This window comes from Microtus pennsylvanicus, chromosome 4 (assembly GCF_037038515.1).
Source record: "Microtus pennsylvanicus isolate mMicPen1 chromosome 4, mMicPen1.hap1, whole genome shotgun sequence".
NCBI classification, from domain to species: domain Eukaryota; kingdom Metazoa; phylum Chordata; class Mammalia; order Rodentia; family Cricetidae; genus Microtus; species Microtus pennsylvanicus.
This window is the reverse complement of record NC_134582.1, coordinates 104,513,591-104,536,894: the sequence shown is the minus strand read 5'-3', so window position 1 is coordinate 104,536,894 and position 23,304 is coordinate 104,513,591. Positions and strand designations below refer to the sequence as shown.

Here is a 23,304-nt window from a genome sequence, read left to right as displayed (position 1 = left end):
ACCTAGGTCGGAGCCCACGTAAAGGTGGAAGGAGAGGATGGACCCCACAGAGCTGTCCTCTGACCTCCACATGAGTGCCGTAGCATGTGTGTCTGTCCCTCATCATGTATGTATACACAGTAATAGTGCATAATGTCATGGGAACATCTGGGGAAGAGTGTTCCGGAAGAAAATGTTTGTTTGATAACTCAGTTGAGGGTGAGGCTGGCAGGACATGAGGAGTAGCCGGAGCCAGGGGGACTTAAACAGAAGAACGAGGGGCGCTCAAGGGAAGCCAAGTTTGGAAGGTGGCAGAGACCCCTGCAGCCAATCTGTATTTCACTCCAAGTGACATGTGAAGCCACCTGAGAGGCTTAAGCAGAAAAATAAAGATTCTACTTAATATAGGCTGAACTAGGACCAGGAGTAATGAATAAGGAAGCTTGGCGCTGGAGAGATGGCTCAGAGCACCGGCTGCTTCCCCTGAGGATCTAGGTTTTTAGCATCCACATCAGGGGGCTCGCAAGCACCTGTAGCTCCAGCTCCAGGGATGCCAACACCCTCTTCTGGCCTCTGCAGGCACTGCGTGAACATGGCATACACTCACACAGAACACAAACATACACATAAAAAGATTTTAAAAACAGTAAAAAACCAAAGAATATTTTAAAGAGATATATATATACACACACACATATATATAAATATATATATATATACATACATATATATGTACACACACACATAGAGAGAGGGAGGGAGGGAGAGAGAGAAAGTTGAGTGATGGTGGTGGTACATGCCTTTCATCCAGCAGAGGCAGGTGAATCTCTGAGTTCAAGGCTAGCCTGCTCTACAGAGTAAGTTCCAAAAACCCTGCGTCAAAAAAAAAAATCCCCCCAAAATAAATAAATAAAATAAAATAAAAAAAAATTTGAAAAGTACAAGAAAGCTCCTAAATGTGAGAAACACATTTGAAGTGCAATGAAAATGATGATGTATCAACATCACCTTTAGGGTATCGAGACAAGAAGCTGACAATCTCCCCTCCTTTCCCCTTTTCTACTAAAGAAAGCAGTGTGAGCTGTGGAGCAGCTGCTGGTGAACCCAGACAGATGCTCTGTGCGCAGCAGGAGACACGGGCAGAGGAGGAAATGCCAAAAAGGTTCCCTCCTATCCCTGAGAAGCATGCACCTGAGCCTCGGTTGGTGCTGCACGGAGGGAAACTCACCTGCGCCAAGGCCAGGGCAGAGTAGGGCGTGTCTTCGGCAGGTTTCACCACCACAGTGCAGCCAGCTGCCAGGGCGGCCCCCACTTTCCGGGTGATCATGGCACTAGGAAAATTCCACTGGAAGAACAAAGGGAGGATGTGAGACTGCTCCAGGATTCAATAGGAGGCTCGCCAGGGGCAGCCATGACTCCACTGCATAACTGACTGGCAAACCTGTTTGCTGCTGTGCGGGCGGGCGAGCTCTCAGAACACCTGACCCTGGACAGTTGGAGGGACTCAGAGAGGTCAAAGTTCACAGAAGCAGGGCACAGTCTGGGAGTTTGATACAGTACAAATCTAGACCAATGTGTTCTCTGGGGGCCACATTTTGTAGGATGTAGAGTTTCTGTCACAACTTTGCATCTCTGCAGTTGCTCATAAAGATTGGCTCAGAAATGGACCCCATGTGCACTAATAAAACTTTATTTATAAACAGAGGAGCTGAGTTAGATTTGGTTTGAGGCTCTTTAAGTATTCATGATGTGACTTTGAAAATGGCTGGTGACTTCCTTTCACACACATATTTATAGGAAATAGATATCTACAGACCTTTAATAATTTCACTTATTTATGTGTATGCATGTATATGTATGTTATATGTCTGTACATGCCTAAGGAAGCCAGAAAAAGGCACAGGATCCCCTGGAGCTGGAATTACAGGTAGTTGTGAGCTATCTGGTATGGGCACTGGGAAGGAAACATATCCTCTGGAAGAGAAGCCAGTGCTCCTAACCGCTGAGCCATCTCTCCAGCTCTGCAGAACCTTATTTTAATAAACTCTCAGGTAGCGTATATTCTGTCTCAGGTATTGCTGTAAGTCCTTTGAAATGCCAGTGACCTAAATCCTTCTGATACCTCAATGAGCTCATTGTTATTATTATTCCCATTTGCAGATTTGGGGAAACTGAGGCAGCAATATGATCACCTGACCAGCAATCGTGAACTTCAAGGAAGGCTTCATCAGTCCAGGAAGCAAGGAGAACTCTATCTAAAACTGTTCTGAACAGGAGAGGCCAGCAGCCTTGACACCAGCTGGCGAACCCTGGAGAGAAGTTGGCTCCAAGCCCCTCCAGGAAGGGCTGGTGAGAGGAAGCTGGTGCCCAGCCATGTACTGCAAACCCACCTGGGCAGAGGCAGCAGCTTAATTCACAGTTCTTGGAGCTCTACAACCTGCCCCTGTGATTGCCCACAGAAGCACAAATGTTTTGCTATTGATGATAATCACACGGTAAACGTATTTAATAATGGTACAAATAAAAAAGAGAAAATGTCCCCTTTGAAGTCCATTAAAAATAACACAATTTCAAAGGTCTTTTCAGAGGAGCTCGGCAATACCAGGATGGAGTCTCTATGCCAAGTTAGAAAAGCCTCCGCAGGTCACCCTGCTTTTGAAGGCATCAGAAACATGCACGGCCATTTAGGCCAGTACATCCGGCACTGTCACAGAGAATGTGGAAACACGCTCTACATCCAGGAAAGGAATCAGGAAACCACGGACAGGTGGCAAAGCTAGCCAGATGGCCACACCTGCTCACCAGGAAGAGGATGCTGCTTCCCTCCGCTCTACCCAGGCTCCCACCCTGGATTGTGCTGGTCTTGCTACATACCGGAGTGATGATTGCGGCCACACCAATGGGCTGCTTGAGGACCAGCGCCCGTTTATCCTTGGCAGAGGTGTAGATGATGTCCCCGTAAACACGACGGGCTTCCTCTGAGAACCATTCCAGGAAACTGGCAGAATACAGAATTTCTCCCTGGGCCTCTTTCAGCGGCTTTCCCTAAATCAAACCAGAAAAGGTCATGTGTATTGCCTTCTAAAAAAGAGAAAAGAACAGCTCTTTTTTTTGTTTGTTTTTGTTATTCAAAGATGCAAGAAGAGGAAACGTTTCCTGTATCAAAGCTCAGAGGCTGCTGGGAAATGATTCCCATTGGTGCAGTCTTAGGCTTGAAAAGATGCCGTAAGAACAGCCATCAGCATATGCTCTCAGTAGGGGTGGACACAAAGCACTGCATAGTCTAAGGCTTCCCAAACACTAAATTGTGGTGTGAAATCTCTTATTCTGTGAACAAACTAATGGTGCAATTTACAAACTTAAAAATAATGAGAAAAGACTTGCCAGGCAGTGGTGGCGCACGCCTTTAATCCCAGCACTCGGGAGGCAGAGGCAGGCGGATCTCTGTGAGTTCGAGGCCAGCCTGGTCTAGTTCCAGGACAGGCTCCAAAGCTACAGAGAAACCCTGTCTCGAAAAATCAAAAACAAACAAATAAATAATAATGAGAAAATAAAAAACGGGCAAAAGAAGAAAATAATTGGGTCACAGCAGCTGAAGTTAACAACACAAGATCAAGCCACTCGAAATTCCAACACCCCTAGTGCTAGCTGAGGAGATATAAGTAGTTGATGACTGGTGGGGGAGGGGGAGTAATTTTTATCGGAAGGGAGAGCCTCCTGTAGTTTATCTGAAGGGCTGGCCACTCGTAGGTTGCTCATACCCCAGGGCATGGCCTCACACCCATGACTAGTACTAGCTGGACTAAAGTTACCAAAAGTAAAATTAAGAGGACATGGAATTGGGAGAGGACATGCTGAAAGGGTCAAAGGGAAGTTGGAGTTGGGGAAGAGGAAAACTGATAGAATACAAATATATTGTATACATGTATGAAATTATCAATAAATAAAAAGTATTATATAAAAAATGGCTCAGAGGCTAAGTGTACTGGCTACTACTCTTCCAGGTGACCTGGGTTTGATTCCTAGCACCCTTATGGTGGCTCACAACCATCTGTAACTCGAGTTCTAGGATATTTAAAGCCCTATTCCAGTCTTGTCTGCACTCACATATGTACATATATACATATACATGAATTAATAATAGCATAAATCTTAAAAAATAAAAAACTGGAGTGATTAAAAATCATTGTTCATATAGCTCTAAATAAACCTATTTCCTAAATATTTATTGTTGTTATTTTTAATTGTGTGTGTCTGTGGGCTGTGTGTGCACACAAGTGCAGGTGTCCATAGAGGTCAGAGGCAATGGATCCCCTGGAGCTGGAATTATAGGCTGCGTGATGCGAGCTTGGAGCACTGAACTTGGGACTTCTGCAAGAGCAGTTCACGGTCTCAATTGCTGAGCCATTTCTCCAGCCCCCAAATCTATTTTTTGAAAATTAGCAACAAATACACTAGAGCACATAAATTTTGTTTCCGCAAATGTGTTTTCTGAGCACCATGATGACCCAGTCCCTTTGTCATCAAAGGACCGCATGGCAGGACACCAGTCCGGGAAGCCAGGCGCTTCCCCAAGCTCTGGCCTCACCACTCCAGGACTCCGCCTCATGCAGCAAGCTGGTGAACTCACACTCTCAGCTGTTATGATCTTGGCAAGGTCGTCCTTATTTTGCATCATTAAGTCGTACCATTTACGAAGTAGCAAACTCCTCTCCTGGAAAAGAAATGAGCCGGAGAAACAATGAGCTGGGAAGTGGAAAAAGACGACTCAACAACCGTCCCTCCCAAAGCACCAGCGATGTGTGGAGTCTCACATTCAGTGGAACGGCTCACTCTGAGTGTCAGCTTCACCAGGCTGCGGGCTGTCTCAATAGCTTGTAAAACGTTTTTGGGTTTGTTTGTGGGTGCTTTTCCCGGAAGAGATGCGCATCCGGCAGGGAAAGGTAGGGATGGAAGAGGACAAATTGGAGAAGGTTATAATGACACACATGTATGAAAAGTCACCATAAAACCAAGGAGGAAACTGAGGTAGGCAGGAGGATTGCTTTAACTCAGAATTTTGGGGGCAAGCGTGTATCAATTCCATGGTAAATATATATCCTAGGATGGTGTCATTCTAAAAACAAGATGTGGTGTAGGTGCGGTGATCTATGTCTCTAATTCCAGTGCTCAGAAGGTAGATATCTCTGTGAATTCAAGGCCAGCCTGGTCTACAGTCTGAGTTTGAGGGCAGTCAGGAATACATAGTGGGAAAAAAGTGTGCTTGTGTGTGTGTGTGTGCTTGCGTGTGTGTGTGTGTGTTTGGGCACTGACATCCCAACACATCCAGAAAACACCACCTAAACAGATACAGGGAAATAGTCATCTATAAACCATGCAGAAAGATTTGAAATAAATCTTGCCTTCACAGTCTTTAGAAGGAGCCACTACTAGAACACTTTGGCTCTAGACTTTAGCTCTAAGATGGGATATTTTTGTTTGTTAAGCTCCTAGTTGGCAGCATCTTGTTATAGCATTAATATGATATAATATAATGTAATATAACATAATATTCTTTTGTCAACAATAGAATGCTGACAAAGATACCCCTCCATTTATGATGAAGTGGTGTCCTAATAGCCCAATGGTAGCTAACAACATCCTAGTGAGAATGCTTCTAACACAAGTGTGCGGCTGAGCAGTCTAGCTCAGCAGCACAGTAGAAAGTCAAGAACTGGCTGTTTCAGCCCATAGCACAGTCATCTGGAAGCCAGGGCTTGTTACTGTGGCCTATCATCAAAGGGGAGGCCCCACTGCACGCCGCTCATTCAAGAAAAGATCGAAAGTCTCAATTCCACTAAATAAGCACTGCTCTTAAACTATCATAAAGTAGAAAATTCCTAACGTGACTAATAATTCAAGGATTGCCTGCTCACCCTAAACTATGGGGCTGTGTGGACCTGCAAAACTCAAATAGGGTTTCAGCAAGGCAGAAGAGCAGATGTCACACATGATTCCCAGCCCGAATCCTTCACTAGAGCCACCTAGTCTCTTCATCCACAACACGACTCACATGTCCACACCAGAGGATCTTCAAAAGACCAAACACATCACTTAGGAAGCACCAGGAACAGCACGCAACCTTCAGTTAGCCAGTCTCAGTCCCTCAACTTGTGACAACTACCTGAGATGGCAAAGGGACTTGGCTAATGTGATCATGGATCAATTGCCAGGTGGGCGCAGTGCAGCCGTGAGAGAGATGCTAACAGGACAGAGTGCCAGAGTCAGGAGATGGCATCCAACCGGAAAATCAAATGTGCCATAGCCAAGGCACATGGGAAACTTCTAGAACCTGGAAAAGACAGGGGAGCAAATTGTGCCCTAGAGCTCCTAGGAGGAGCAAAAACATGCTAAGTTAGATCTTTGACTTTCAAAACTCTGAGAGAAAACTCATATATATATATATATATATATATATATATATATATATATATAGGCAATGTGAGTTTTTTCACATATATATGTATGTATATATATTTGCAGCACTCTGGGAAACAATAAATATCAGTTCCCTCCTCTCATGCTGTTCTAGCTTGAATCGGAAGTGCTCCCCACAAACTCATGTCTGTTCGCCTGGTGAATAGATGGTGGCGCTGTCTTGGAACCTTGTGGACCTTTTAAGAGGTGCAGATGGGCTGGAGGAGGTGAGTCACAGTGGAGTGGAGGGGGCTTGAGGGCTACTGCCTGGTCCCACTTCCAGTGCTGTTTTCTGCTTCCTGGCCTAGTGGCCACATGTGGAGATCCACCATGTGGTCCAGCCATCATGGAGTGTGTCACCGTGCCTTTCCCACCACAATGACCCGAATCCCCTGAATGGTGAGCTGATGGAGGAGGGTCATCTTTCTATCTGTTGTTTCATTGGTTAAATAAAGAAACTGCCTTGGTCCTTTAATAGGACATAAAATTAGGTAGGCGGAGTAAACAGAACAGAATGCTGGGAGAAAGAAGCTGAGTGTAGGAGTCGCCATGATTCTCCTACTGGACACAGACGCAGGTTAAGATCTTCCCTGGTAAGACACCTCGTGGTGTTACAGGGATATTAGAAATGGGTTAGATCGATATGTAAGAGCTAGCCAATAAGAGGCTGGAACTAATGGGCCAGGCAGTGTTTAAAAGAATACAGTTTCTGTGTAATTATTTTGGGTATAAAGCTAGCCGTGCGGGCGGCTGGGTGGCAGGACACAGCCCCGCTGCTCCTATTTCAACAGTGAGCCAAATTCAATTCTTCCTCCCTTAATCGCTTGCTGATGACAAGGTGTGTGGACCAGTTCTACTGCTTCGGAGAAGGGAGGATAATGGAAGGCTGAGTGACAGACAGGCCCAGAGACAGAAGTTACACATGTAACGTGTACTTTTAAGGACACGTTATGGTGGTGGGAGGTGAGTGGGCTTTGGGAAGAGAAGTGAGTTTAGACTCAGAGAGACAGCTAGTACAGACTCAGGAAAGGAGGGCGAGTCTCATTCCCTGCTTCGTCCTCCACTGCTTCCTCCGGGGAATCTACAGAAGTTCTCCCTCTGTATTGTTCCAGCACCCAGAAATACCTTCTTCAAGAACGAAGTTCCCCTAAGAGGTCCCAGGCTCTTGTAATCTTGGAGCTGAAGTTTGGAAGATGAAGGCTACGGTTGGATGACAGGATGATGTTGCTGAATCAGAGGGGCCCCAACACCAGGTTGCTGGTTGCCAAGCTGCCTACAGGACTAGAAAAGTTCCCTGTACTCTGAGCAGTGACACCACTGTGTGGTGCCCTTGATCTTCAAGAGCCACTGTGAGTCCAGGAATCAGGTCTGCCCTGCTCCTCTCCCATCACTCCTGTAGCAGATTGCACACGCAGCACCTGAGTGTGTGACTTTAATACTTGCCCCTCTAGCCCAGGCTCACTTTCAAACTCTAGCTCACCTATCCAGTCCCCTGCCTGGGGTGTCTACAGGACCGTTTACCATCTCAGAGGCAAGGGTCCTGAGCTGACCCCCAGCATCTCACCCAGCAGTGCTCCACTTACATTCTTCCCCAGCAGCGGGTGGGGACTTCACCCTTAATAGTTGCCCAGGCCCAAAACTGCTGGGGTCATCATTGATTAATTTCACACACATCCCTTAATAATACACCAGTGAAGATGGTCAGCTCTATGTTAAACTACACCCTTCACGGGACCATTTGACACTACCTCTGCCTTGTTTGAGTCATCATGACCTCCCACCTACATCAATCAATGTTCTCCACCATGGTTTGAGTGTGTTGCTAACGCCCCAATTCCCAGTTCCCGTGCTGGAGGCTCAGTCTTCAGTGGGATGTTGCTAAAGTCAGCACCTCCTCAGCGGTCTGAGTGGCCTTAGAAGGGAGTAAAGTCGTACTCACGGAACATGAACTAGATATGTTTTCAATATTTGGTTATTAAAGGGTGCGTATGTGCCACTTAGCACATGGAGGCCAGAGGACAACTCTGTGGAGTTGGTCCTCTTCTTCTCCTTTTCTGTGACTTCTGAGGGGCTGAACTCTGGTCACCAGATGTGTCCGGCAACTGCCTTTACTTACTGACCTATCCTGACAGCCCTGGAGTTAGTTTTCCTACCATGAGTTGCTATAGAGGAGAGCTCTGCCACCAAATCTTTGTCTCCAGACTTTTGTCTCAAGATATGATCAGGCATGTCCCTACCATGATGTCATCCATCATTAGGGTCTCTACACAGAGGCCAAATCCATGAGGACAAGCTGATATTGGACTTTATGTGTGAATCAACAACTGGTTCAGCCTGTTATTCTAACTTCTTTAATTAATTATAATTATAGATTCAAATGGTAAACTTATTTTTAAAATATTTTACCTATTTTTATTAATTCTTTGAGGATCTCCTATAGTATATTTTGATCATATTGTCCCAGACACACCAACTTTGTGTTCTCTATTTTTGTTTCTTCACCTATTGAGTCCAATTTGTTCTTTCGGTGTATTCTTGGATGTGTGACCTTCCGCCGGGGTGTGGCTGCCTCACCAGCAGTAAAACTCTGAAAGAAACCTGACTCACCCTCTTCCAGCAGCTATCCAGTGCAATAGCTTCTGGGTTAGGGCTGGACATGAAAGCGCCATCCCCGCTCTCTGCTGGGATGCGGTCTACATTGCGCTTGCACAGGGCTTCTTGTGTATGTGCACACAACTGCTCTAAGTTTATCTGTGTAGCTGTCCTGCTGCATGCATCCTCCAGCTATGGCTCTTACAGTCTTTCTGCTGCCTCTGCTGAAATGGTCCCCAAGTTTTGGGAGGAGGGGGATGCAATACAGGGATGCAATGTAGATGTCCCAGTTAGGGCTGAGCATCCCGTAGTCTTTTATTCTCTGTGCCTTGGCCACTCGTTGACCTCTGTGTTAATCACCATCTACTGAAAAGAGAAGCTTCTCTGATTAGTGTTGAAAGATGCATTAATCTATGGGTATCACACGAAGTCGTTAGGAATCAGTTTAATACTATGTCCTTTTAGCAGGATAACAGAAGTCGGTTCTCCCAGAGGTTCTTGGCCTGACAATGGCGCCAGGTATGAGTTTCATCTTGCAGTGTGGGACTTAAATTCAATCAGAAAGTGGTTGGCTATGCCCATGATATTCTTGCCACTACTTGTACATGGGCATGTCTTGCCAGACCAGTTGTTATTGTAGCTTATAGGGTTTTGTAGCTCAGTTCTAATTGGTCTTAATAATAAAAACTTGGAGTCAGCTATCAGGGGGGTGAAAGCTGAAGGATCAGAGCAGAGTAGCCAGCAACTAGAGAGTTCTTTCCTCTACTAATGCACAGACCAAAGGTGTGATCCTGTCCTCAGACTGCCTCCTCAGACTGACTGCCTCAGACTGCACGGCTTCTCAGGATGCATTGAGCTCCTGTCTCTTCCCGCCTTATATTCCTCTCTCTGTCCAGCCATATCACTCCTGTCTCTACCTCCCTAGTGCTGGGATTAAAGGCCTGTGATCCTAAGTGCTGATATCACCTTTGTGTGAGCTCTGTTTCTCTTTCAGACTGGATCAGTTTTGAGCAGCCCAGGGTGCCCTTGAACGTGAAGAGCTCCGTCTGCCCAGAGTTCTGAGATAAAAGAGGTACGCCACCACTCCCTGGCCTCTGGTGACTTAGTTCTGCACTCTGAACTTCAGGCAAACTTTATCTGCTAAGACACAAACAAAATATCACGACAGGTTCACAGCCAGGTAAGACTGAGAATTACTTTTCTCTTCTGGTAGAGTGCTGTCTTAGGGTTTCTCCTGTCCTGCTGAAACAGCATGACCGAAACAATCCGGGGAGGAAGGGTTTATTCCATCTCACGGTCCACGTCAAAAGAAGTTATGGCCTGACCTGTGCCGTGAGCCACAAGTAAAAGGACAGCTGACAAGTCACTAGGCAAATTCACAGGAGCAGTGAGGAACCTGGCTTGCAGAGCTTCGGGAACACCTTGTCAGGTTGGGAGGTTAGGCCCCAGCCCCTCGCATCTATCCCAGCCCCCAGGCCTGGTCTGGACTCCAAATCCCAGCAGGCCAGATCCTGACCCCTCCCTGGGGGTGGGGTCAGGACCACTCCCCAGGGTATTTAAGTGATCCCCCCCCCCAAAAGAGGAACACGTGTTCTCCCTTTCTTCCTCCCGGGGTTGCATTTGTGGGGCTTCCTGGTTTCCCCCTCAGGGCCACCCGAGAGCGCAGAACTCCCATTAAACCTGGATATTTCTTAATTTGGCTTGTTTTGATTTGGCTTGATTGGGAATTTTGCGTTGGCAGGGAGCTCGTGTTAGGAAATATTCCTAACACACCTGTCTTTTGAATAGTGCCCGTCAGTTCTGCAGAAATCTTGTGAAGTCATAGCTTTCCTACCTTCCACAGTGGGATTCACCCCAAAATATCCCAGCAGTGTATAAATCATTCTTTGCTCTACCCTAACAAGCTATTAATATTCTGTACTCACCTTCACCTTTCATTTGACTTAATCTTTCATTTAATTTAGTCTAGGAAATTAGCTGTTTACCCCAAAAATAAACAGAAAAAAAAAAAGCTTGGGTCGCTAAACCAGCCTCAGAGAAAGGAATTCCTTCTCACCCGGGTGCCAGCGGATACAGCCCAGGGGTCAAACACCATTCTAATCCTCCCAGCATCTACAGGGGAGCCTCACAGCCACGCCCCTTCTGAGTCATAAGGTGCCTACTTTGTTAGCCTCCATCCATCTTGTTAGCCCTAAGAAAAGCATGCTTAGTACCATTGCTATCGCCTATGCAATTGCTAGCTATGATGTCTGTGTGGGTATATAAACTGTAAACCTTGTGGAATTGGGAGAAACATCAAGAGGGAAGGACAAAAAGGGAACATCGAAGAGGAGCATCAAAAGGGAACAGCAAGAGGGAAACATTGAGAGAGCAGTGGAGAGAGCATAGGAAGAATAAATAGAACACGAAGAAAATATTTATGTGCGTTAATTTATTTCATTCACCCTCAGATATCTTTCATCAGTTTTTGTTTGTATAGTGGTCCTTCTGCCTCCTGAGAAGTTTAGGGGGCTGGCTAACCCCAGCATAAACCTCGATAGACCTGGAGGTAGAAACCTGGACACAGGAGCTGATGCAGAGGCCATGAGGGAGTGCTACTCACTGGCTTGCTCCTTGTGCTTTGCTCAGCCTACTCTCTTGTATATCCTAGAACCACATGCCCGGGGTGACACCATCTACAGTGGGCTAGGCCCTTCCAAATCCATCATCAGTCATAAAAATGCCCTACAGGCCAGTCTTACAGTATTTCTTGATTAAGATTCCTTCTTCCCAGATGACTCACCTTGTGTCAAGTTGACACAACAACTGACAGCTTGTCAACCTCACACACAAACACACCACTTAGGCCACATCTTCTTCTCGTTGCTCTCTGGATATCATGGTAATATAAATCTCACAACGTAAAAGCATTTCTACTTTTAAGAGTTTCGTGGTCTTTACAAATTCAACACATTGAAAGTTCAGTTTCTTTAAAACATCAAATCTCTCTAGAACATCAAAATTCTCTCTAAAATACCCCCAATCTCTCTAAATATCCAAATATTTGTAAAATTCCAAAATCTCTTAACTGTTAGCTCCTATAAACTGAAAATAAGTTCAATGCTTTTTATTACAAGAGGAAAGAAACCAGGCATAGTTCCAATCAGATTAGAGCAAAACCAAAGTCCAGCTGTGCTGAGCTCGGTGTCAGACATCTGGAGCTTATGATCTTGGGCTTGGCAGCGGCCATTTTCCAGCTCCGTCAGGCACAGCACATACAGCTTATGTCACAGGCTCAAGTTGGCTCTACACCACAGCTGCTACTGTCCCTGGTGGCCATCCCATCATTGTATTGGCATCTCCAATCGCTGAGTTGTCCTGATGTGAATGGACTGCACCTTCACCAATAGCCTCTCCTGGGCTCTCCTTGGGGACTCTGACCCTGCCACATGGTGCCATGACTCAACTTTTCTTCACTACCCCTTCAATCCTTGGACTTCTCATGCAACTAAGGCTGTACCTTCTTCACCTGGTCTTTCTTTAGGGACTCCAGTCCTGCCACACAGCATCAAGCCTCCACTCTCAATGATCCTTCATGACTTCAAAACCAGTACCTCAAACTCTTATACATTACCAAAGTTGGCTTTCAGTGTAAGATGCAGCCCCATCCAACTCTGGGCCACTGTCACTGTATGCTAACCTCGAGGAAATACTCACCAGAAGATTGCATCTACCGTTGCTGCTCTCTCTCTCTCTCTCTCTCTCTCTCTCTCTCTCGATTGTTCAAGACAGGGTTTCTTTGTGTAGCCTTGGCTGTCCTGAAACTCACTCTGTAGAGCTTCAAACTCACAGAGATCCACCTGCCTCTACATGGGATTAAAGGTGTGCACCACTATACCCAGTTTGCTGGGCTCTTTTTAACCACCACTAATTTCTCAGCTCCTGTTGACCAGCATTGATTGCTGCAGAAAAGCAAAAACTTTGCTTTAGTAGTTCTTAATTCAAAATACCACCTCAAAAGGCATTGATAGAGTCGTTGAGGAACTTTAAAACTTCCCTCTGCAATTTCACATTCTAGGCCCCCAGCATCTGCAATTGCTCTCAACATTATTTTCCAGACTCCTACAGAGCAGCCCAGTGAGTTCTGAGCACTCAACAGCTTTTCCAGCCAAAGTTCCAATGGTACCACAATCCTCCCCCAAACGCAGGGCCAGGTCTGTCACGGCAATCTATGTTTCTATTGCTATGCTAAAACACCATGACCAAACGCAGTTTGGGGAAGAGCTTATTTCATCCTACACTTCTGCCTCACAGTCAGTCATCAAAGGAAGTCAGGGCAAGAACTGGAGGCAGAAGCCTGGAGGCAGAGACGGTGGAGGAGTGCTGCTGACTAGCTTGCCCTTCATGGCTTGCTCAGTCTACTTTCTTACATACCCGAGGGCCACCTTCTCAGGGGCAGTACTACCCACACCTCATATCAATCAAGACAATGCCCTACAGGCTTGCCTACAAGCCAATCATACTCTTATTAAGATTCCCTTTTCCTAGATAACCCTACTTGTGTCAAGTGGACAAAAAGTTCATCAGTACACACTGCCCAGCACTGTGACAGATATATCCAGTAGAGATGAAGCTTCTAGATCAGAACCAACTTGATACCTCCATGTGCTATGACTCAAATACATGGTGTGTACTTAATCTTCTCAGTGCTGGGAATGGGTCTTCCCATCAAGGTCTAGGAGGTCACCAATAGCACTGACCATAGCCTTAAATGACACTAAAATCCTTTTTAAAGAAGTCATTGGAAGCTTATCTTCTACTATAGAAGTCCCATAGACAGACAGACAGACAGACTGACTGACTGACTGAAATGAAGTTACTCTCTAACAGTGCCTTTACTGGGTACCACAGGCTAACAAATAAGGAGCTCAGTGCCAGGAATGGATTAAATCTTCTGGAGCTGTTAGCCCACAGACCTCCAAACAGTACAGGCTGTTATTCATCTTCGCTTTCTACCAGCTAAATCCATAGGAAGAGCAAAATTATTTTCCTTATAAAGTTAGCCTGCCCCAGGAATTTCCTTATTAATAAAAACAAACAAACAAAAGACAAAAGCAGGTCAATAGTGCCTCTTAACAGGCCTGTTTCTACCAGGGCCCTCTTACAGCCTCTCATCAGCATCAGGGCTGGGGTATTCCTGTCGCCACGCACTCTGTCAGAGTAAAGCTGGAAGTCCTTGGATGGTCCACAGGTCCTGACGGAAGCAGCCCCTTCTCCGCCGCCTCTATGACAGCTTCCTGCATTCCTTCCTAGTTCTTGGTCCACTATGGGCCACAAGGACCTCCTTGCTGTTCTGGAAACCAAGTAGCCATGTTTCTGCATAGTTCAGGATTCCCCCTTACCTCTCTTAGTCCTTACATCCTAAGGAAGGCTGACCTTGAAGTTATATGAGGAAATGTGTCCCCTTCTAGAATAAGGTATTGAAGTCTAGATCCTCCTCATTAGTACCTCAGAATGAGACCGTGCTTGGGGATAAAGTTTAAAGAGGTGATTAAGTTTAGCTAGGTACCCAGCACGCGGGAGGCAGAGGCAGGCAGATCTCTGTGAGTTCGAGGCTAGCCTGGTCTACAGAGCTAGTACCAGGACAGCCAGGGCTACACAGAGAAACCCTGTATGGAAACCGCTCCCCTCCCCCGCAAAATAAAGTTCAGCTAGGCCCTAAATCAGCAACTGGTCCCAGAAGAAGGTGATAGTGACAGAACCAAAACAATGTCTACAAGTGAAGGAGAGAGGCCTCAAGAAGAAGCCAGGCCTGCCGCCATTTTGTCCTGTCTTAGGGTTTCTGTTGTTGCAGCAAACCACCACAACCTAAAAGCAAGTTGGGAGGAAAGGGTTTATTTGGTTTACTCTTCCACATCATAGTTCATCATCAAAGGAAGTTGGGACAGAACTCAAAAAGGGCAGGACCTGGAGACAGGAGCTGATGTAGAGGCCATGGAGGGGTGCTGTTTCCTGGCTTGTTCCCCATGGCTTGCTCAGCCTGCTTTCTTACAGAACCCTAAGGAAGGCACCACCCACCATGGGCTGGGTCCTCCCCTTTCAACTACTAATTAAGTGTTCTTGGCTTCTTGTGTTTTGTTTCCTGTAATGCACATGCTACAAAATAAATAAAAGCTTCTTTTTAAAGTTAAAAAAAAAAAAAAGAAAATGCCTTACAGATTTCCCTACAACCTGATCTTATGGAGGCATTTTCTCAATTGAAGTTCCTTCCCCTTAGATGACTTTAATTTGTGTCAAGTTGACATAACCCTAGCCAGCACAACCTCCAACTTCTAACCTCCAGAATAGCAGGGAGACACAATTCTGTCACTTTTTAAGCCACCCAAACAGTACTTTGCTGTGACATCCTCACAGACCTGTATTCTGTTCTGCTCCTGGCCCTTCCTCCTGACCTCTGACCTCTGGGCCTGCCTGTGTCTTTGCTCCCCACATTATCCATCACCTTCAACCCACTTTCTTGCTGAGGAAGGTGTTTATTGTTTGTAGTTTGGATCCCAAGAACACAACACATCACAAGAGCTCCACAAGAGGCTGGATCTCTGCCTGCGTGTATGTACGTGCACCTTCTGAGTCCCTGCCATTCCCTGGAACTCGAGTTACAGGCTGTTAAAGGGTCACCATGGGACGGCTGAGAACTGAACAAGGGCCTCTTCAGGGCTGGACTCCAGCTCCCCTGCCCATCCTGCTTTTCTTTGGCTCAGCATTCCAAGCACCCCAGAAATATGTGACAGGTAGCCAGCGCTCAGTAACTCCCCCTTGAGTGGGTGGATGTTAAGACTCTGGGGTTTCTGCCCTTATCAGTAGGCACCTATTTTCAGGGAGGCTGTGAATGATAGGGAAGCCATGATTTCAGTGTTGACTGCAGGGGTAACATCATATATGAAGGAGGAAGAAAATTTCTAAACTAGTTTTCTGTCTTACCGTCTATCCCCTCATTGTCCACCCAAGTGACAGCCCTTCCCATTAAGACTGAAAATCAGAGACTGCACCTGGGCTTTTCCCTCCCCTGAACAAAGCTCACACAGCCTTTCTCAGTGTCCTTGACACAACCCCTACACAAACAGCTCCACGTGCAGCCTACACGTACAGATATACAGCCTCTACCTATAGCTCCCATATATAGTGCTCTCTCCCGCCCCTTCTACACACACACACACACACACACACACACACACACACACACACACACACACACACTCACACGAGAGGTAGAGAGAGCTAACAGTATTCAGCTCACTTTTATTATGCACCCCTATTCTTCTCTCTTATTTGAGATTTGAAAACGGGGGATCTGACAACATGGTGGGCACCGATCCCAAGCTCCAAACTTATTTGTGTCTTTTTGTTGTTGCTCTGTGTACCCCGGGGAACTGGGCTGGGGGTGTCACGCGCTGGGTTCACTTTGGGTATCTGCTTCCCCCATAGGCCGAGCCTGCACCTGACAGCGCTCTCACCTTGACAGAGACCCCTTTCCAGCAGCAGAAGGCATCGTAGGCGGCGCGCACGGCTGCGCGGGCCTCGGGCACCCCGCAGTCGGCCACGGTGCCCAGTGTGGCGCCGTTGGCCGGGTCGTGTACCGGGAAGGTGGCGGGGGCCGGGAGCCAGCGGCCTCCCACGAAGCTGTCCCCGCGGAGTAGGTCGGCGGGGAGGCCAGCGGGGCCGCGGGCGTAGCTGCGACGCTGGGTTCCCGCGGGCGCCGGGCGGCGGCAGCGGGCGGAAGGCGGCAGCGCCGGACGAGCGGCCCAGAAACTCCGCAGCAGAAAGCGGGTCGCCATGGCCCCGCAGTGGCGGCGACAGAGGCAAGGGACAGGCAAGCGAGTGAGCAGGAGCTCAGGGGTCGCGGGAAAGCGGGAGCGCGGAGACGGGGACGCGCAGGATGGCGGGGCTGGCGACGGGGACGGCCGCTGAGGGTGGCGGGGACGCCGAGAGCGCCCCCTCCCTGTGCTCCAGGAGCTGCGTGGTTCTGAACCGGCCTGTGCTCCCCGCGGGCCTGCTAGTGAAATGAACTTGCGCACATAAAGCCACCTTTCCCCGGGTCGGGTGCTCACTTGGCATTCTTAGGCCTTAACGGTGACAGGAGCCCCGGCAATATGTTAACCAAGGCTAACAGAGAGGTTCTGCATGCTGCAGCTCTCGAACACTGGGACTGGGGACCACTATTCTATGAGGGGCGAAGTGCAGCTCGGTAATCCGTCCTTTGCATGCTTTTCTTCATATCCTTCTTCATGAATTCGAAGCAGGGTGCTCCTGAGTACTGAGATATGGGGTAAACCATTCAACCAGGGTTGGGTTGAAGTGAGGCTCAGGCATTCCCCTTGCATGCTTTTTTGCATATTTCCTCTGGTGGATCTTTGCAAGTAGATTCGTATGCTGCATGTCCTAGCTGCTGTAGGTCAAGCTACTTGCAAGGCTGAAGTCTGGCCAACTAGTAAATGGAAACAATCAAGGCCCAGACCTTTAACCCCAGGCTTTGGGGGCAGAAGTGGGAGGTTCTCTGTGAGTTCAAGGTCAACCAGGGCTACGTAGTGAGACATTATTATTATTATTATTATTAGCAATAGGATGTGAGGATTGAACATAGCAAATCACCCCAAACAGCATCTTCATTCTCTGGATACATCTCAAACTTTACAGCAACAAGGAACCCCCAAGTTAATTTGGATAAAAGAAATAGCAGGTCCGTGCTCAGAATTTGGGGGTCAAATGCAACTCAATATTTTTTTTAATATTTATTTTATTTATTTATTATGTATACAATATTCTGTCTGTGTGTGTGCCTGCAGGCCGGAAGAGGGCACCAGACCTCTTTACAGATGGTTGTGAGCCACCATGTGGTTGCCAGGAATTGAACTCAGGACCTTTGGAAGAGCAGGCAATGCTCTTAACCACTGAGCCATCTCTCCAGCACCCTCCCTTTTTTTAAATAAGTATTTTTAAAAAAAAAAATTTTTTTTTCGAGACAGGGTTTCTCTGTAGCTTTGGAGCCTGTCCTGGAACTAGCTCTTGTAGACCAGGCTGGTCTCGAACTCACAGAGATCCACCTGCCTCTGCCTCCCGAGTGCTGGGATTAAAGGCGTGCGCCACCATCGCCCCTGTGCATTATTTTAAGATGCCAAGACTTAACATTTTCTCGTGTTCATGTTCAATTACTGTAGATTGTGTGAAAGTGTCTTGCTGGCCTTTCTAAAGCACGTAGGCTTTACTCTTATTAATAAAAGGATAATAATTATTGAGAAAACGTGACTATGTACCCTAGTAGAAGGAAGACCTACATCTCGCAGCCTTCCTTCCTAGAGTTCTGGGGTTACAGGCAAGAGCTGCATGTCCCAGTTAGGCTACTGTATTTGCAAAATGCCTAGGATGTCCTTTTAACCGTGGACTTTGTCTTTTGCTGAGTCAGAGCCTTCTAGCTTTGTGCCAGTCATATCTGGCAGAAGTCGTAACAACAGCATTTAATTACGTGTGCAGATGGTGTGCACACGCATGTGCCTGTGTTTGTTTACTATTTTGTCCTCTATTTTGTTGAGGGGATTGGGAAGAGGAGTCAAGATAAGAAGGGCCTCGGTGGCTATCCCAATCTGGCGTTTTCTCCTGCTGCCTATAGGGGGAGCTCTACTAACAGTCCATTCTACCTAGTCTGGGCTTTTCTTCAGACCAGGTCTTATCGCTGGAAGCCCCAAACTTGAAATCAGCTGTGAATCTCACTTTCCAGTCCAGAATTTATTCTCTCTGTATGTCTTTCTGTCTCTTTATCTCTCTGTCTCTCTCTTCCCCCCCCTCCTGCTTTCCCTTACCCTCTCCCCTACTACCCACCTTTCTAACTTAAAAACAAAGCAAAACAAATCAAAACCAGGATTTCATTCTGCAGCCAGAGTTGATCTCAAAGGCACCATGTAGCTCAGGCTGGCCTTGAACTCAGCAAATCCAAGTGCTGGGGTTCCAGGCATGTGTCACCACCCCTAACTTGAGAAGATGTCGAAGCCCTTCCTATTCCCCTTCTCAGCTGACTGGCCCTCCAGGCACCGCAGGAGTGATACCCAGGAGCCTACCACTCAGCGTTTCTCTCTTTTAAAGTGAGAGGGAAAGGAAGCCCAATTTAGGTACAACCTTGCTGTATTAATCTTCACGCCAATGTTGCAGTAAAACTGCTGTTTATTTACTTAGTTGATGAAGGACGGAGTTCACCAAGACAACAGTCCCTATAGTCTGAGAAGTGGCACGCCCCACGTCCCAAACTGTTTTGTGCCCCCCACCCCCCGTAAGCTCCCTTTAGAGTGGGAACGATTCCTGCCAGCCTTCTGGTGTCTCCCAGACCTTGGGTAGGTACGCTCACTAGGACCCTTAGGAGAAATTCACTGGGGGAGGGAGGATGGCTTCCCTTTTCTCCATATGCTCCTGGGAACCATTAGTTTTCAGTTCCTGGCCTTTAAAACATATTTATTTGTGTGGAGAGGGGGAGGGTTGCCAGATTGGCTCTCTCCTTCTACCATGTGGGTCTCAGGACTTGAACTTAGGTCATCAGGCTTGGCAGCAGGTACCTTTACCTGCTGAGCAGTTCCTAAGGCCTCAGTCGCTGGCTTTGTCCACTTCCCCAGCTGCTGTCCTGGTCCTGTAATGTCAGTGACATATTAGACTAAGGGAGAAATGAGCTGCTCTAGTCGAAATTACATCTAAAGCTGGGTCTGATGGCTCACACCTGCATCACGTGTAGAGGCAAGGAGACCGAGAATTCAAGGAAGGCCTGGGAAGATGGCCCATGGGTAAAAGTGCTTGCCTCCCAAGCCGAGTGACCCAAGTTCAATCTCCAGGACCACATAAAGAGGTGGATGCAGTGCAGATATCTGCCAATCCCACCACTCCTGTGGCAAGACAGGAGGTGAAGACAGGAAGCACCTGTTAGCCTGGACCACTCAGAGAAGCAGACCCTGCCTCGAGGACCCTACCTCAACAAGGGACATGTCTGTCTCTCTCTCTCTCTCTCTCTCTCTCTCTCTCTCTCTGTTTGTGTGTGTGTGTCTGTGAGAGAGAGTGAGAGAGAGAGAGAGATTCCTGAAACTTGTTGTCTGACCTCCACAGATATGCCTGCATTCACCCTCATTGGTACGCATGCGTGTGTGCGCGCACACGCGCACACACACACACACACACACACACACACTTAAAAAAACAAAAGAAATCAAGGCATAACTCTGCTACATAGGGGGTTTGAAAGTAGCCTAAACTATATGTGTGCCTTATGAAAAATATTGTACTTCATTTATCTGCACATGGAGACCCATTTTCATTTCAAAGGCTTCATCAAATTTTGCCTCATATCTGTATTTAAGTGTTTAGAAACAATCTTACACTGACTACCGAAGTCTTACACTGCATACCTAAGTGGGCTTGTGTTGTAGCTCAGTGGTAGGATATTTGCCCAGAACAAAGGAAGCTCCGGATTTGATCCCCTGTACTACAAAAAACAAACAAAACAGAAATCAACAAAGAAAAATAATAGAAATCCATGGTGAATTTGAGGGGGATTTTTTTTCTGGATAATAGTTGTGGACATATATTGCCCTTACTGTATACTAATCTCCATTAAACATGAATTGTATATTTCCTCATCCAATGCCCATGATGGTCTAATAAGGTGGAAACTCTCCTTGTCTCTAAATCACAGAGAAGCAGAAACATGTTTTGATAACTTGCACATGGTCTCTCACTGAGCCTATAACTCACTGATTTAATTAGACTAGCTGACCAATGAACTTCCGGGATCTGCCTGCCTCTGCCTCCCCCACACTGGGGTTACAGATGTGTATCACTGTGCCTGGCTTTTACAGGATAGTGAGGATGAAAACTCGGGTCCTCATGATTGTGATTGAGTGACTAACCATCTCCCAGCGTTTCAGATTGTTCTCTGGACACAGAACTATAGCTTAGCTTTCTCTTCAAGTCATAGCTTGAAGAGAAACATGCAATCCTGTTTTCATGGCTACAACGTAACGCAAACTTCATAAAAACTCCAAAAAAGATTCTCACATAACCATTACATTGTACTAAGTGAAGATTTCCTTTCCTCTTTATTGCATTAATAAATAAAGCCATTCTAAACTTTAAATGTACAAAATACACAAGAAATTTGATATTAGTGTTGGTTAGTAATGGAAGCTACTTTTTTCTCTGGTACTTTTGTATGGCTTGGTTTTCTGATATCTGCTTAGCCCTTTTAGGAAGGATTTTTCCCCCCTGGTATCCTTGGCAGTCCTCTTTCTGCTTTCTTTTTTGTTGTTTTAAGATTTTTACTGCATTTATTTACTTGTGTTTGTGAGTGGGGAATCGATTCTCACTTGGGGATTGAACTCAGGTCATCAGGCTTGGCAGCAAATGCCTTCACACACTGCCATCTTGACAGCCCTTTGCTTTTCAGAAAGGGTCTCAGTGTAGTCCAGGTTAACCTCAAATTTCTATAAATCCCCGTTCTGCCTTTAGAGTGCTGGGATACAGTGTGAGCAACCACACTGGATTTTCTGTTGTTGACTGGCTACTCTTGGGGGTTCTACAGTTTACTCAGGTCCTACTTTGCCATCACTGCCACCTCACCTGAAGACTTTAGGAGGCTCAGAGTGAGAGGGGGCGCCAAATCAGACTTCTGCAGGCAGAGTGGTCTGGGGGACATGCTAGTGTGGATGGTTAGTACCAGAGGACACTGAGGAGGGCATATTCATTGAAGGGACAACTGGCTTCCACTTCCTTGACTGTAATATCATGGAGGAATGTTGGTTCAGGAAGTCAGTTCTTTGAAGGTTTTAGTTTGTTTTGTGTAGAGAACTAAAATTCTAGATTTATATGTAAATTCACTCACTTAAAAAAGTTAATCTGGCTAGGTATCCTGGCTCATACCTACAGTTCGGACACTGGGAGGTACAAGCAGGAGAATCTGGAATTTAAGGTCATCCCTGGCGACATAATAAGGTCAGAGCTATTCTAGCATACATGAAATCCCATTGACAAAGCTAAAAGTAAACAAAGTGGTGTAAGTTTATAAACACCCTGCTAGCCAAATTAAACAAAACAAAACAAGAAAATGACTTTTAGCCTGTGGCTTAAAAGTAGTTAGAAGCAGTGAAGCCCCGTGTCCCTAGGTGTAGGAGAACTACAGAATTCATTTCCTGGGGTTTGAATGGGGACGAGTTAAGATTACAAACTCTGCCTGGCAGCCAGCCGACTTAAATTATCCTGCCTTTTGTTCATTCTTCTCTTCCCCTTGCTTAGCCTGAGAATGAACACTGTCTCCTCCAGTCCTTCGGGAGCACTCCCTGCCTCCAGCACATACAATGCATCGTCTGCGAGTTAAGATCAGCGTCATTTACGTCCATGAATGACCCGAATTGCTTCTTGCTCTGCCTGTTGCTGATTGGCTACTTCGTGATGAGTATATTCTGAGCCCAGCGTTGTCCAGACCCTTGTCTCTTCACCCTAATCTGCTTCCTGCCTCCACCTCCCAGGTGCAGTCAGTATCTTTGGGCTGCAGGAATCCTTCCTTGCAACACATCTCAGGTAAGTCCTGTTGGAAGAGCCCGAGTAGAAGGCCAGGAGTGGCTGGGGTTGTGCAACAAAGAAGTGTCAGTATCTGTTGCCAAATACAAAAAGAGAAGCCGGTTCTAGGTGATCACCATAAAAGCTTTCCCAGCATGCACTTGGGGCTTGGGAGGATGAGGAAACTCTGTTAAGTGTGAGCAGAGGATGCCCAAGATGCTGCCCATGGAGGAGGAGGCAGTCTAATGGAGTGGCCATCAACCAGCACAGGCAAGTATCTTGTTTAGAAAACAACTTGAAGGCAAGTTTGGGTTGCCGTGCCAGTTGCGTGTGGAGGGGAAATCTGGTGGCTGGGATGGTAAAGAGGCTTTGTTGATCCCAGCAGATTGCTTTCTCTCACCTCTCAGGCGTCTGTTTGCTGTTCTGGAAAAGCTAAACAGTGGTTGATCTGTTGATTTTATTGGAAAACAGTACTATTTTGAAACGAGGCCTGGTTTCCTGTGTCGGTAACCTGTGTAGAGGGAACACACTGAGTCTGTGCCTGCAGCTTGGAGTCACAGTTTGGCTACAGCCTGGATTGTCCCCACATTAGCAGAGCAGCTGGGGAGAGATGACAACATGTCTACTGGCAAGCTGCGGTTGGGCCTGCTGCTCCTGCTGTCTTGTTTCTGCTCTAGAATTTCATCCTGTGGCCTCTCAACACATGTAGAAATAGGT

The 23,304-nt window shown here is 46.7% G+C and overlaps 2 protein-coding genes across 16 annotated transcripts in view; one reads left to right on the top strand and one right to left on the bottom strand.

The window, feature by feature from the left end:
* The window catches only part of Aldh5a1 (aldehyde dehydrogenase 5 family member A1), a 32,839-nt gene extending 15,998 nt beyond the window's left edge, over nt 1-16,841 (bottom strand). Inside the window, exons 1-4 of the mRNA XM_075970003.1 lie at nt 16,521-16,841; nt 4,610-4,693; nt 2,854-3,024; nt 1,208-1,324 (exon numbers count right to left, since the gene is read on the bottom strand). Of these exons, the coding sequence (XP_075826118.1) occupies nt 1,208-1,324; nt 2,854-3,024; nt 4,610-4,693; nt 16,521-16,841 (693 nt within the window). The remainder of the gene's footprint in view (nt 1-1,207; nt 1,325-2,853; nt 3,025-4,609; nt 4,694-16,520) is intronic.
* The window catches only part of Gpld1 (glycosylphosphatidylinositol specific phospholipase D1), a 56,583-nt gene continuing 50,018 nt past the window's right edge, over nt 16,740-23,304 (top strand). The window contains exons 1-3 of one of the 15 annotated variants that reach the window (XM_075969992.1): nt 16,740-16,865; nt 22,324-22,608; nt 22,995-23,302. In XM_075969992.1, the coding sequence (XP_075826107.1) occupies nt 23,206-23,302 (97 nt within the window). In that variant the 5' untranslated portion in view covers nt 16,740-16,865; nt 22,324-22,608; nt 22,995-23,205. Of the gene's footprint in view, nt 16,885-16,998; nt 17,252-22,323; nt 22,609-22,994; nt 23,303-23,304 lie in introns of those variants that run through there. The other 14 variants (XM_075970002.1, XM_075970001.1, XM_075969991.1 and 11 more) reach the window with 14 other exon arrangements.